General features: G+C 45.0%; 2 protein-coding genes across 5 annotated transcripts in view; both read right to left on the bottom strand.

Annotated features, from left to right (window-relative positions):
- Nucleotides 1–5,826, bottom strand: part of LOC104140155 (CMP-N-acetylneuraminate-poly-alpha-2,8-sialyltransferase) — a 63,687-nt gene extending 57,861 nt beyond the window's left edge. For all 4 annotated transcript variants that reach the window (XM_068925195.1, XM_068925194.1, XM_068925197.1 and 1 more), the window contains exons 1-2: nt 5,344–5,826; nt 506–634 (exon numbers count right to left, since the gene is read on the bottom strand). In XM_068925195.1, the coding sequence (XP_068781296.1) occupies nt 506–634; nt 5,344–5,456 (242 nt within the window). In that variant the 5' untranslated portion in view covers nt 5,457–5,826. The remainder of the gene's footprint in view (nt 1–505; nt 635–5,343) is intronic.
- A 159-nt stretch (nt 5,827–5,985) lies between these two features.
- The window catches only part of LOC104140156 (uncharacterized), a 99,184-nt gene continuing 90,185 nt past the window's right edge, over nt 5,986–14,984 (bottom strand). The window contains exons 5-6 of the mRNA XM_068926371.1: nt 9,830–10,039; nt 5,986–6,423 (exon numbers count right to left, since the gene is read on the bottom strand). Of these exons, the coding sequence (XP_068782472.1) occupies nt 10,007–10,039 (33 nt within the window). The 3' untranslated portion in view covers nt 5,986–6,423; nt 9,830–10,006. The remainder of the gene's footprint in view (nt 6,424–9,829; nt 10,040–14,984) is intronic.

Raw genomic sequence — 14,984 nt, 5'->3', positions numbered from 1 at the left:
CAGTGGCGTCGACGCAGCTTGGACCAGGCGCAGACATTCAGGATAGGTGTCATATCACCTAACAGCCTCTCTCTTAATCCCTACATCTAAGTCATCCCCCTAAGCTCCCTTTGCAGTTAAGGGAGAAGACTAGGTACTTTCAGCGTATTTTCACCTGTCCTGTTTTAGGCAGCTATGGTAGGATGAGACAAGATCGTGTCCTAAAAGTGCCAATTTCTCACCACCAACTGTAAGGGAACGCTAGACAACCAGCTCAATGCAGACATGCATAACATAGACGTTGTCCTCGATGCCTCATCGAGGGAATCAGATGAAAAACTGTTATTTATTCCTGTGAAGTGCAACTTTACTTCGAAGACCGAGGTCATTTAGTTGCATTTAACATTGCACCTAGGTAAGTTATAGAACATCCACCTGCAACAGTGAATCAAATGACTATGATAAGTTTTCTAGACCAGAAGAATTATAGGCAATAGTATTACAAAATGAACTTCAAGACACTCACCTTATCTCCAGTACCAACGAGGAATTGATTTTCCAACCTTCTACCGATTGCTGGAAGATTGAGGAACCCTTTCGAATTGTTTTATCAGAGCTATTGATCATTGATCTACTCAAACTCAGTTCACCATCTCTGCAATGCAACACAGAAAAAACACAATTATGTTAAGGCTAGTTCTAGTTTGAAGTAATTTAGATCACAAACACCAGTGATATTTTCTCTTTGTCCACGACAAAACGTAGCAATTGCCTCCCATTCTCACCTACTCTGCTCGCCAAATAAAATAAACCATACCTAAGAGAAATCTATGGAAGATCTCTATCTAAGATTTTAATACTTAATTTGAAAGCTTAAGTATATTTTCAGTTTTATTGCAATGAACAAAACAAAAATTACAATGAACTCCAAATTGTGAGGCCGGACCTGGTTTGCCTCAGTATACACGTGAGGCAGATTCTGCACGCCCCTGTCCCAAACTTCCACTATTAAGCTAGGAATTAACTTTCACTCCTTCCTCCAGCAATTTATCTTGTTATACATTAATGGCCTAATTAACTCTCTTTGCCTCCTACTGGTACTAGGAGACTTCCACGCCAGGAGTTCTGGGGTTGCAGGGCACACGAAACACAAAATTTCCCTGAGACTTCCTGCAACATTTGCACAAACAAGGCCAGGCAACCTCCGTTGTCTATCCGATTGACCAATCTCATTATATCCATCCATTTTGGTAGGGTAACCTTAAAAAATAAAAGCTGTAGTAAGCAGCGGCTGATGATCACTGAACATTTGATGAAGTACCATACAGTTACCAGTCGCAACCGTATCAGCCAACAGGTCACACATATGTAATAGGAAAGCTAAAACACTGCAAGCAGAACTCAGGTCTTAGGTCTAAAATCTGTTTTTATTTCCATATATGCAACCATACTGTTTCTATTTATACACCAGAGCACCATTCAGCCCTCTGAGTTCAAACATAGTAGCGTAATCCATAGTTGTTTAATGTATCAATCTCTTTGGGTATAACATTCTCCCACGCAGAATGCCTTATATCTGAGAAGGAGTATATATCACAGTAACATAGAGAAATCTCTATCTGTTAAGAAAGGAAGACTTCCCTGAAATATTACTAATAATTCCACTTGGCTACAAATAGGACTTTTGACCAGCAGACATTTGACCAACAAAATGGAGCATGAGAAATGTTTCAGTGTAGTCTCTGAAAGAGACCACAAGCTTTCTAGGGAAATGCTAATTTTTGTTTCCCTGTCTCTGAAAGTGCTTAAAACAATGGGATCCTGGTGCATTGTAAGAGCTACCGCAACATTATTACAGTATATATGTGTACTAGCATTTGATAAATTATACCGCAGATTAAACTAGAACTAACCTGCAATGGGACATTAATTAGGCTAAACTAACAAAACTGGTACTTTGTGTTCATTTGCAAAAACGGCCATGATTGCAAAAGCTCCTGTAAGTAGTAAACAATGTTTTACACTTCATCTAAAAAAAAAAAAAAAACCCAAACCCCAACCCCCAGTGCCACTGGCACCACTCTCCCCTCCTCACCCCCCCCCCCCAAACCAACAGGCTGCAGCAAGGACGCGGCGCTGACTCAGAGGTAAGAGTGCCACCTACTGAAAAACCCACAACTCCAGGCAGTTTTGCACAGGTGCACCACCTGTACGCAAAGCCTCCTACTCACTCCAACTCGACCCGATGGCAGCATGTTGTGGAAGCCACTGAAGTGAATGAATAATTACAATGTATTTAATATTTGCTTTTCGATGTTTTTAATTTCACATTCACTAAGCTAGTTTACGGTTGCTTTCTCTTCCACAACTGTTATGACTGTGCTTATTGCATATCCTGTTCTGCAACAAGATAGAGTGTATGCATCTAAAGGAAAATTACCCAAATGCATCAGGTAAAGTACACATATAAGAGTACTTCAGGGAAGTCTCTAGTTTATGCTGAGTAAAAAGTTACCCATTAGGCACTTCAGGCAACAGTGAAACAGGTGACAAAATTTAGCTGTTTGGAACATAATTTGTTGCTAAAGTACTCTAGCATTTGAAAGGTGATTGTCTCGAGTATTCACAATTTACATCTGCAATGAACTATATATATGGCACAGAAAAACAATGTTAAATTATGTTGCCATGAGCTGAAAGAAGGTCCTAAGTGCTCCGTGTTAAAGCTCTACTACAAACACAGAGGTGTTTACTGATATGCTCCTCTCCCTTTTATTAGTAGTTTAATTTTCATCTAAAATAATATTTAATACAGTCATGCATAAGAAGCTCAACTTACACCAGGAAATTCTTCATTGTGTAAACAAGTAAGCGTGAAATGAACTGGGGCCACTTTGCCTCTTCTAGAACTGCAGTAAATCCCCCTTGATATTAATAGAACAACTGCTGTTAAAAATGATGGTAACTTGTGGCTTATGGTGTCAACCTCAGCTCCGAATTACCTCGCTTTGGTGACCAACCAGACTAGTATAAGACCATCTCTTATCCTGCACGTAGTTTGTTAAATGCAAAAAAAAAAAATAATAATAATACAATGCATGTGTGTTATTACTTGAATAACCTTTAAAGGGACATTACTGTCTAGACATTACTGTCTAGTTAAAGATTGTCATGCTTTTACAATTATTGTCCTAGAGATTTTGCTGTGAAAACATAAGGTGTTTAAGGCATAACATATGCTTTGGAATTGCACAGATTCTTATATAATACCCTATTTCAGAAAACCTGGGATTTACTGGCGGTGTCATTAATAAATACAAAAAGGGCCACCTCATGCATTCAGAATGTGAGATTACTAGTACTTCTGGAAGTAAAACATTCCACAAAAGAATGACTTTGTTTTCCCTTGTGGCCCATCAAAAATAACCAAAACAGTGGAGTGAGCCCTTCTACTGGAAGACAGGCAAGAGTCGTTAAGTGGCGGCAGAGGGAAATAGGAGACTTAGTCTTCCTGTTTTCTGATTCTTACTGCTGAGGGATGGGGCAGAAGGGCTGGGAAAAGGAATGGTATCCCCACATCCTTAGCTAAAGGACGTAGGACCGTACTGCACAAGAAGTTTCCCTGACACCAAAAGTGTCGAGATATCACTAAAGGACCTGGCAGAAGCACGTTGTATGTTTAACTGTCAGAGAGGTAGTACATAGCTGTGACTACATACTTTGTTTCATGTAATAGTAAAGCATCAGTTCATTTAAAATAATATCAAATACAATATATCATAAGCTGGAGGGTTTTTTTTTTTTGCAAATATGTAGCAATTATATCTAGTGACTGACTTCTGAATCATTTTAGCAACTGCACCTAGTCTGAGTTGAAGGATCGTATATTTTGAAACGTGGATATCTTTAGTTAATGCTCATTCTCCCTGACACATTAGTTCTCCCGTGCATTCTTCTCCACCTATAAACATACATTTGAACTTCAGATGTCTTGTTCAGTACACCGAGACTACAGCACTGCTGCGAAACCTGGGCTTACACTAAGTTTCGACAAGAAAGTAAGTTACCGCCAAGTTGTAAAAGCCTTTAATACGTAGGGAAGCAAACACCACACCATTAACCACGCATGGGGAAAACCCTCTCACACCTAGCCGATGCCGCCGAGGTGGGCGCTGCGTGGGCACCGCGCGGGCCAGCAGCAGCCCCAGGTTTGTCCCCGCTGAGGTGCAAGGACAGGAGAAGAAGTCGGGCCACCAGACCTGCTCCTTTTCGGGAGCCACCTGCCAGCCCCGACACAGTGGCGCCTGCCCTGGTGTCCAGCAGTGCCCAGCTGCGCACAGCTGCCTGCACGCACCCCCTCTCCTGCCCCGCGATGCCCGGGGAAAGGGGTCTCAGGGGCAGGGTCGCAGGGGGGCACCTGCAACCTCCTCACTCCCCCCAGCCCCAGCTAAGGCGAGGGCTTATAGCAAAGGACGAAAACCTGCTGCGGCCACACCCCGCCAAGCGACGGGCACGAAGGCAAAGCAGGAGCCCCCGCTGCCGCCCCCTTCTCGAGGGCGTTACGGCAGCCGGTGTGAATTTACACACGCCGTGAGCACAGACAGATCGTCCCCTTCTGGGAAAAACCAGGCTTGGCTGAAAAGCCAACTTCTTCCCAGGACAGCTGCGAGTCAGGGGCAGAGAGGAAGAGCGGGGGCACGCACACGCCATGCGCTGCCACAAAGCCAGGGAAAGCTGCTGCGCTTCACGCACAAAACGGCAAGGGACTTTCCGTCTTTCCTTTTTAGTCGAAGACAGGCAGGAAGGGAAAAAAAAAAACATAAAGCAGACGAAGGTCTAAGCGAGAGAAGGGGGCTTCCCACGGAGGCGCCTCCGGAGCCGGCGGTCCCGCTCCGCAGCCAGCCGGAGCTCCCCCCTCCGCAAACTCTCCGCCCCGGGGAGCACCAAAGTTAGCAGCGGCTCCCGGGCAAACTTGGGGCCACCGTGGGCTCCCGGCGGCCGCGCAGCACCGCGCACCCGCGGCCACAGGCGGGCGTCCCGGCTGCGCCCCAGCCCCGCGATTTGGGGCAGCAGCAACAGGCGCAGCCGCTGCCCGCGGCGCCCAGCGCACCCCCCCCCCCCAGCTCCCTACCCCCTGCCGCCGCTCCGCACCCGCGGAGCCGGGTCCGGCCGCTGCCGCACAAACGCCGCGGGTCCCCGCCGGCGCCGCCTCCGCACCCGCGCCGTCCGCCCCATTTCCCGCCGACGGGCCGAAGCCCCGCGCCGGGCGGGGTGGGGGGGCGCCCCGCGGCCGCGGAGGTTACGCGCAGCCGCCCCCGCCCGCGGCCTCCTCCCCCCCCGCCCCCGGCGCGCGCCCGCCTTTACCCGGGCAGCGGGGCCTCCTGGCGCTCCTCGGGGCGCGCGATCTCTTTTGTCTTGTAGACGATGAGGAGGATGCTGATGGTGCACGCCGTCCACCGCTTCCGCACGGAGCGCATGTCGCCGGCGGAGCGCGGCCCCCGCCCCTTCCCTTTGTCTGTCTGTCTGTCCGTCCGTTCGTCCGTCCGTCCGTCGGCCGGCCGGGCAGCAACTCCCACGCCGCGCCCAAGACACAACACACAGGCACAAAACAGAAATTGAAATAATAATAATAAAAAAAAATAAAAAAAGAAAGAAAGGAAGAAAGAGACAGAGAGAGAAGGAGCGGGCGGTGCCGCCGGCCGGTGTTAGGGCTGAGTTTGGCTTTCTTTGCCCCCTTCCCTCCGCTTCCCACGAGCGGGGCTGGCGGGCGGCGGCAGCTCCCTGCCCGCCGCGCTGCGCGCTCCTCCCGCGCTGCCGCTGCCCCGCTCCGGCTCCCGCTCCCGCTCCAGCCCCGCTGCGATCGCGGCGGCGGCGGCGGCCCGGGGGCGTCGTTGGCCCCTCCCTCCCCGCGGAGGGGCGGGGCTCGGAGGGGCGCGGCCAATGGGCGCCTCGGGGGGCGGGGCCCGGCGCCTCCGCCCCGCCCCCTCGGCCGCGCCCGCGGGAGATGCGCGCCGCGGCGGCCCCGGGGTGGGAGCAGCGCGCCAGCTTCGTGCCAGGCAGGCAGGCAGCTGCAGCTGCTGCTGCTCCGGCTCCTGCTGAGACGTCTGTCCTTGAAATGCGGCCGCAGCCCTTACAACGCATAAGGCAACTTTAAAGAAGGGATCGTGAACTCACCCGCTCTGCTCGGTAGCCCCCGGCCCGCCCCCGCGTGACTTGGCTCTCCCGGGCTGTCGGTATGCTGCGCGGCCGAGGTCCGCACTGTGGAGCAGGCTTCACCCCCACCACCGCTCCCCTCCCGCGGGCAGCTGGGAAGCTGTAGTGACAAAGACCGAGCGACTCCTGTCCTCCTGGCTTAGGGGACGTACCCACAGGATGGCCGAGCCTTCCCTCGGCCCGTTTGGTCTCGTGTGCTGTCTCCAGAGCTGGCTAGTACCAGACATTTCGCTGCAAGGTGCGAGAAAATTCAGAGTTAAGCAGGGATTTTTCTTGCCCAAGAGAGCATGCCCTCACAGGCATTAAAAGAAAAGAGAGGTTAGAGAAATCCTTGAGCATGTCAGGGCTGCTGATGGTCACTATGTTCTAAAAATCTTTTTTTTTTTTTTTTTTTTTTTTAATAGGAAAGGTTTAATGCAGCCACAGTGGAGAGGAATGGAAACTTTGCAATTCCTTCCACACAAGCTAGACCCAGCTGTTTTCTACGTTCTTCTGGGCTGTGGCACTGATAACCTGGTCCCGGAAAGCGACCTCCAAATAGCAACAGCAGCAAAAGGTGGAAACCCACTCTGTCTGTGAGTGCAGACTTCAAATTTCACTTAGTACAAAACATACACAGTCTCTTCTGAAAAAAAAAAAAGTGCATTCAATACAAAACCCTATTTTAATACCACCGTAAAGACTGCACAGCTAACACGGTACGAAAGTTACAGGTCCATCAGCTCTGTTAGCCCTGTTGAATACCTGTGAAACTCTGCATTTTACTTTTTCCTTTTAGGTGTACTCACCAGCAACAGATGACGAGAACGCATACAGAGGCTCCAAAATTCACTCACCTTCAATGGTGGCTTCACTTGGTACCACCCATAACTGCCAAGAGCAGCTTGCGATGTCACTGCAGTTCCTGGTTTCATGCCAGACCACAGGCAGAGTCAGCCTTCGTCTCCTCCTTGCTGCACGTCCTCCCCCTGAAGCTGCAGCCCCAGCTCCCGGCTGCCCCCGTGGACTGGCCCGCGTGGGGACGCCCCGCTTGCAGCTACCCAGAGGCACCAGCACTGACAGGGAAGGGTGTCACGGGTGGAAGAAAGGGCTCAGCAGGGCCTTTTCTCTTCGCGCTCGGGCTGCTTGCGGTCGAGCTGTCCTACACTCGGAGAGACCCAGCAAGCTCAGACTGCCCCTATGTCCAGGGAGGCACCGCCACCTCACCCAGGCGAGAGGGCTGCCTTGTTTATAAAGCTGTCCGTGTGGTTTTAAACACCATCAGCAGAACCAGCATGTGCTCTAGGATCCTCTTGGGGAACCTACCTAGTATTTTAACTATAAGCTCTGAACCCTCAGCAATCCAGCACTTCTGTTCAGTGATGTTATTTAAGAGGTAAAACCGTCAGCTCACACTCACATAAAGTGGGGAGGAAAACGCTGCCCCAAAAGCACACATCAATAGCCAGTTCTCTCTGGCTATTCTGCTCTTCTCAAAGACTGTTACTGCCAGCAGCTCCGCTGTCTGGCTTTCCATCCATCTGACCCTGCAGGGATTCATTTACCTTCCGCGCCTGCCGTCCCAAGCTCTCAAGCTGTTTGTGTAGTGGGGCCCTCGAGGCACAGGAGCTGCTTAAAAGTTGACCCAGGGCGACTCACCAACTTGCTCAGCGCTCTCCCATCGCAGTTCTGGTCCCTCAGAACTCACCTCACCACGGAGACCGTGGTAAAGGAGACCCCTCTCAGCTCTTCCCACCAGCTTTCCTTCCATATATAACCTTGTTCTCTGGCTCTCCAAGGTGCTCAAGTAACAGGCAGAAGCATACAGGGTATAGGTATATAGTACGTATATAGCATAATTTGAGCCAGGTGGTGCATTTCGTTTGTAAGGACAAAGTTTATTACAACACTAAATGAGTTTACTGTATAAAGAATTTAAGCATTCGTTACCTACTACTTCACCAATTCCTTTAATTACCTTTCTTTAATGTATCATCAACAGCACTTCATAACTCTAAGAAGCTATCTAAATTATGCCTTGAAATGATTTCTTCTTTCTTACACAATCTAATGATATTTAAATAACAAATAAAGTTTATATCAAATAATATGGTTTATTTTATATGAATTAAAGAAATGGTTTAGCTCTGCGAACCCAGAAACACAATCAGTAAATCCTATTTCATGGCAGCTGGTGATGACAGTAAAATTTCTTTCATAAAGGAGTAGTGGAGGAGCAAAAATGTGAATAATACAAATAATCATGCATTTAAGCAGTTCAAATTTCAAAGTGCTAATTAGTTCCTACGGCAAAGAGTTCTTGAAAGGGCTGCATTTCATGCTGAAGGAAGTAGCTAGAGACTGGAAACATTTACATTTGTTAAAACGTATTACCATATAAAGTCTTTCTTGCATTAAATATATTTCATTTTGTGTGTGGGTGCCCAGAAAATATCTTCTGACTTAATTCTGTTCCGTTATCACCGAAGACAGAGAAACATTGGAAGAGATTGCCTGGGGAAGCTGCAGAGTTTCCATCGCTGGTTGTCTTTAGGAACAAGTTACACAAATCTCTCAATTCTTAACTCAAGGTGGAAGGAGAGATGATGCAACTTCTTCAAGTCCCTTCTAACTCAGTTGGGGTTTCTAATGATTTTCATGTGAATCTGTTCTAATTACAGTAAAATTCGGTCTCTGATTCTTATATCCAGCTTTTAACAGCACACTCAATGCTGTGATGAGGTCACGTACATGCTTCTCTTTCAAGAGTAGGTTTGGTTAGTGCTTTATTCCTGTACTTGCTTATCCCTTAATATCTAACGCAACATGTTTAATAGTATTAACTATTCTAGCTATGTCGTGTAAAAGAAACATCAGTTAAAACGATGAATGATTCTTTGGGAAGTTTTTAAGTACTGCTGATACTTAGATCTGTTTTCACACAGGCATCAATATCCTTCAATATTTTCACTGATGGCTCAAGCAAAGATATTAGACATCCCCATTGCTTGCTTCATGTTAATGTGCACAAAACACTAACAGTTTGCAAAAGAAAAACTCTTACAGTCTAAATTTGAGTATCTTCTGTACTTCTATTTATCATTATCCATACATACCTTTGTTAAAATAGCTTTCTCTTTGATATGTCATCCACTTGTTATTGTAGTGGTAGCATAGTCCTGTACTATATTTTTAGCATTACTGGCATTTCAAATAGCAGCATTTCTAATACTTCAGCACTGTAAAGCAATGGCTTTGCTAGACACAGCAGAATTAAAGATGAGGCAGTAAACTGCTTTTTTGTATAGTTATTCCACTATGTAGGACTCAAGGTCTGGGCTGGTGATGCTTAAATTTGTCTCGATGTTCAGAGACACAGAAAGCAGGTCAGAATCTGTATTCAGATTGCACTCCCACCTCCCCTTGCTTTTTTTTTGCGACTAACACGCAATGATGACTTATTGTTTGCAATTGCCTTACAGAACAGCCACAGGATCAATAATGTGGAGACAGTTGCAATAAGCTTACACAAATCTCTCAGCAGTTTCTTTGTGTGTGTGATAGGAAGAGAACTTCTTTTTCTCTGAAAGAAATGCTACAGTAATTCCTTAGAAAGTGTTAGAACTAAATCCCAATGAAGCCATATGCTCTGTTTTACCTTCTTTTGTGCAGTCATGTATTTATCCAGTGCAGAGGTCCCCAGGTGAAGTTGCAGTGTAGCAGCAAGGAAGGATGCTTAATTTAGGAACACGCACTATTGTGGTTATTGCACTGCAGGTTTCCCTGATCCAGGCACACTTTTATATGGTAGTAAAATATAAACCAGATTAACATTTCAAGCTGAATGATTATGCAGACAGAGGCCAACCTAAAAGAAAGATAAAAAAGCAGACATTGGCAGTTGTCATGATCTTGTCATTATTTCTGTGACACGGGGTATTGCAAATGTCCCATAAACCTTGGTCATAAACATGCAAATTTTCTGCTAACTCAAAATGGCTATCAGCTATTACGCCTTTCAGGAAGGCTAAAACCACACTGTTGTAAATCAAAATGGCTATCATATTCCTAGAGGCTGCATGCATGAAATTCAATAATGATGAGCGCTACTTCCCATATTTTGTTTTCAGTGAGACTCAGGACAGTCTGCCTTCAGGGAAAGTGATCATACTGTATATTTTATAATTGGGATCAACAGAAAAAATGAGGAAACAGAAATAAGAATGAGAGAACACTGGGAATAGAATAGAAAGAAAGAAAAGGAAATAGATACAAAAGAAGGATTTGAGTGGAGAGACTAAGGGAATTAGGAACTGGTAAAGAGGGAAACAGTTATGCATCTAGTCCAGAAAAAGAAAAGGTAGAAAAAATCAAGTCAAGAGTGGGACAAGAAAGCACTTGCATGGAAGAGCACGACTTATTCAGACCATGTGAAGAAGCTGAGGTTAAGAACTGCACACAGCTGTGTTTGCCTTTTGTCTAGATTTGTCCTAACCAAAGAAAAAAAAAATCTTTGAAAGGGAGAGCAGAACAGGTGTCTCCCTTGCTTAAATTGGCCTGAGCCTGTGCTCAAGCCCAACTTCACTTCGCTGTTTGGATACAAGTCTGTTCTGGAGTCTGTATCCTTCCAGAAGATACACCATTGTTTAGCTAGGAGTTTGCTGTTTACCTATGAGTTTCCTATTTGCTTAAATGAATAAAAGTCAAGAAAATTTCTAGCTTATTTCCAACCTTGCAGTTTAGTAATGTGTAAATTACAAACACAAATAAAATGTAACCAGATCAGTGATTACATCTCCAGAAAATACTCCTCTCTCTGATCACACCAAACTTCCAGGTCACTTCATAAGGGGAACAACACATCTTTTCCTTTAGACTCTGAACCTAATCCTAGTGACGGATTCCTAGATCAGGGGTGCATTCCTAATTAAGACTGCTGGGAGCTAATCAAGAAAACTTTCACTCCTGTCCAGCCCCTCAGAGACTTTCCTCAGGAGTCATGAGAAATTACTAAGAGTTTGAAAGGACTGCACATACTTCTTAGGACGCTAATTGACCTGTCCACATTGCAGGCGAGGAGGTGAAGAAGGACCATTGCCATACATTAGCATTGGAGTAGTCCTGATTTTTCATGCTTGCAGGGAAGCCCAGGACCAAAGCGCAGCCGCATGGCCCAGTATGGCTGTAACTCAGCTGCCATGAGTCTCCTCCTTTCTGAAGGTGGCCTTAGACCTGTGATCTCAGCAGGGTCCCATTAGTACGTCTGACCCAGGTCGTCTGCCCTATTTGGGTCCTATGGTGTTGCCAAGACGCCTCCTAACACTGGCAATGAGGTCAGATATCTCTTGCCTTGCATACTCCTTCAGCATGGCTGGTCCGGGACAGACTCAGCTCTGCCTCTCTGCCCTGCTCCGCCATGCTTTAGCAAGCTCCTAGAGACCTGGAATCACAGCTAGGTCAAGCTAGGCTTCACCACAGCTCAAACCCATGCTCCAAATGCAGGCACGTACTCAGTCAACCACCCTTGCCTGAAGTTTTAAGTCCTGTTTTACGACAAGAGGCAGTAGGTAAACACAAGACAGGAAATTGCATTCCTAATTGTAGCCAAGTCATGTTGTCAGCATTGCAGCTACCAGACTACTCTCTAATTCTTACTGCAGACGTGAAGTTAAAGGAAGAAGGTGAAGCGCATAATCATAGTGGCTTTACCTATATTAATATGGACCTTGCATGGTGGAAATTTTTGTTTTTTTTTCAAGTGAGTAATCACAGTTACAAAAGCAAGGGAGATGCAATATTAAATGACTTTTTAATTTATTTGAAAGGCTATACTTTAGTGTCATTTATTTATAACACTTCATAATTCACTACTGCGTGCAGAGCAATATATTTTCTAAACACGTTATAGTGAAAAGATAACATGGGACATTACTGCAGGAATTTTCCATGGCAGAGAATTCGAAAGAGATTTTATTTTCCTCAGAAGTTATATGGTACATGGATTTGTGAGACTCTACTATATTTTAATAACTGTGAATGGTCTCCCAGTGAGAACCATCATTTTACTAACAGCTCCCAGCAGGACACCCACCTAGGCACTATAGATCTGGACCTAGGGAAAGAAGCTTTTTGTTGGAATTCATGACTGCAGGAGGAGCCACGCAATCTTTGGGAACTAGCTCTCATTTTTATTATTGCTATTTTTAATTTTGCTTAACTTAATGGTGGTTAAGCTATACATAGATACATACCACAACATTGCTGGCCTTCTATTGTTTTGTGTTAAAAAATGCATAAAAGCGCTTCCCACCTGCCTTCAGCTACATTTTGTTACTTATCTCTGTTTGACAGTAACACTTAGAGGCATTTACTGAGATCAAGACTAGAGCTGCTTGTGAATTTTTTGACAAATGCTTTTTTTCATTGGAAAAGTGTAATTCAGCAACACTTTCATGGAGTCTTTATAAGTTTCAACGAAAGAAATTGTTCTCCCTGTCCAAAATTGAATTTACGGTCGGTGGGAAAGGTCAAATTTACTAGGAATTTCTGCGCTGTTCTGCGCTCACCTGGCAGATACAGGATTTGGACTCAAATCCCTGTCAGAGAAGGTTCTTTGGCATCGTCAGTGCTGTCTTCAGCAGCACCTTATAGACCTTGTTTGGGCAGATGAACAAGCAAGCCCTTTTTGTTGACAGCTAGGCTACCTCAGACTAACCTCAGATTGGAGCATGCGGGCAAACTCTCACTGTATAATAGCTGACAGACACACTGTACCTCGGCAGCGCACTTTCTGCTGTGGTAACCTGTTTGGGAAGCTGTACTCTCAGCCTGTGTTGCTGTGATCAAATTCATTTTTAATCACGGTCTTCAATGACAGTTTTACAGTTTGAGTGAAAAAAAGGAGGCTTACTCCATTGCTTAGTGCTTAAGACAGGACAAAACCCTTGGTATACCAAATTGCAAATAACGTTTTTAAGCACTGGACTCTTCAGGGCAAGTCATTCTCCCTAAAGGGCAATAATCTCCTTTGTCCATAATATCCAAATGTCACACAGGCCAGTGGGCAGATGTATGAAGCAGATCTGAGGCTGAATTTCTGATTCTGTTGAAGGAAATGCTAAAATTTTGATTGACTTCAGTAGGGCAGCAGAGCACTTCAGCTCCCTTGCTTCCCAGTCTAACACTCTACTCAAAACACAAAGTTGCTAAATATAACAAGAATATATCAGGCAAGATAACTAATTTAAGTGAAGTACGTTGCATTAAATATTATCTCTTAGGCTAAGAAGTTAAAAAAAATGACAAAAAGAATAAATGTATTCCATGGAAATTGCATTAATAATCTAATCCTATTACTTGTAGTCTGCTCAAAGAAAGGACAGCGGGAAAGAATTTTTTTTTCTATATTTTGATGACTCGGGAAAAGCATACAAAATTTTAACTGGTCACAGTTATAGAAGCCCTTTAGAAGCTTTTCAATGTTAAGACTTACTCATCTGAGGAAATGTAAGTAGTGTATCAACTTCAGAGACTTTTTCTTTTGGCTCTTAAAAATACAATTTTCATTAAATGAAAGCCAGAGAACTTTTTATTTTTGCTGAGAATACTTTTAGAGTTCTTTAAAGCAAATTATGTCACAAAATCAAACACAAGTATTTTTGATGGAAAGGAATAGCACAATAAATATTTTTATAGTTCAGAGGAATGCTGTGAAAAGCAAATTTGATTTACCAAGCTTATAACACACTGTGAACTTTAACATTTAAGCTAAAGGAATGTTTGACTTTGAAATCACTGTTTTAGCCTTGCCTGAAATAATATACTGTGTTAGGGAACGAAATATGTTTACACACTTGTAAAGTGCTATATGTTAAAAGATAGAAATATGCTCTAATTACACAGGAAGGGACAAATATGAGTTTGAAGTGCTTAAACAGGAAATTGGCACCTACATGGGCAGAATTTTGACAACAGATTTTTATGTGGCTATTTTGGCCAGCTAGAGAGTGGGAAAGTCTACCTTTGGGCTAGGCTGGACAAAAGCATAACATGATTAATCTAGACCCCTTCCCATAAGCAGGTTGTTCAAAATGATTTTGCTCAGCTACGGCAGAACTGCTGAAGTCTGGTTGCGTGTTCCCAGGGGAGAATTTCTACAGTGCAAAGCACGGTCTGCGCTTCCTCTCCGTCTCCTCTCCTCAAAATAAAAATACACCAAGGAGATGGAAGAGGAGATACAGGAGAGCTGTGGTCAATCTTCCCCAGCAGTGACTGGGAATTGCTGTGGGGCCAGGTCCTACCAGCCCGAGCGCTGGTGCCAGGCACAGAAATATTCTGTGCTCTTGGGAGGAAGGGAGGGCTTGTCGAGCCCTTTCGCATTGCTAATACACCATTTATGGTGAGTTCTAGTGGGCACTGGATTCCCAGAAATAAGTGACTTAAAATTTATAGTATAATACAAAAGAGTCTCTCTCAGTTTGCATGTATTGACACCCAGTTTTTGTAAGTATCTGTGATGCATTAGCCAATTTTGAGCAGCTCACTGCAAATGGGCTTTAGCAGTGCCTTTCTCAGAGTCTTTCCCTGGACAGTGCAATGCTGGATGCATCTCAGATCTAGGACTTCTCTCAGTATGATTATTAAGATTTGAACTGTACATCTTGCAAAATAGCGTTCTTGGGGGTGCTACTTCCACAATTCAGGTTGAGGATTTTCAAGACATCTGGCATATCCTGCCCCACACAAACACTTCTTTGCCCTCAGCAGATACAACTTTTCCTGCACACACTGCTAATTCTTTAGCATCTGTGTAG

The sequence above is a fragment of the Struthio camelus genome, chromosome W (genome assembly GCF_040807025.1).
Source record: "Struthio camelus isolate bStrCam1 chromosome W, bStrCam1.hap1, whole genome shotgun sequence".
In the NCBI taxonomy this organism is placed as follows: Eukaryota; Metazoa; Chordata; class Aves; order Struthioniformes; family Struthionidae; genus Struthio; species Struthio camelus.
This window is presented reverse-complemented; position numbering and strand designations above follow the sequence as displayed.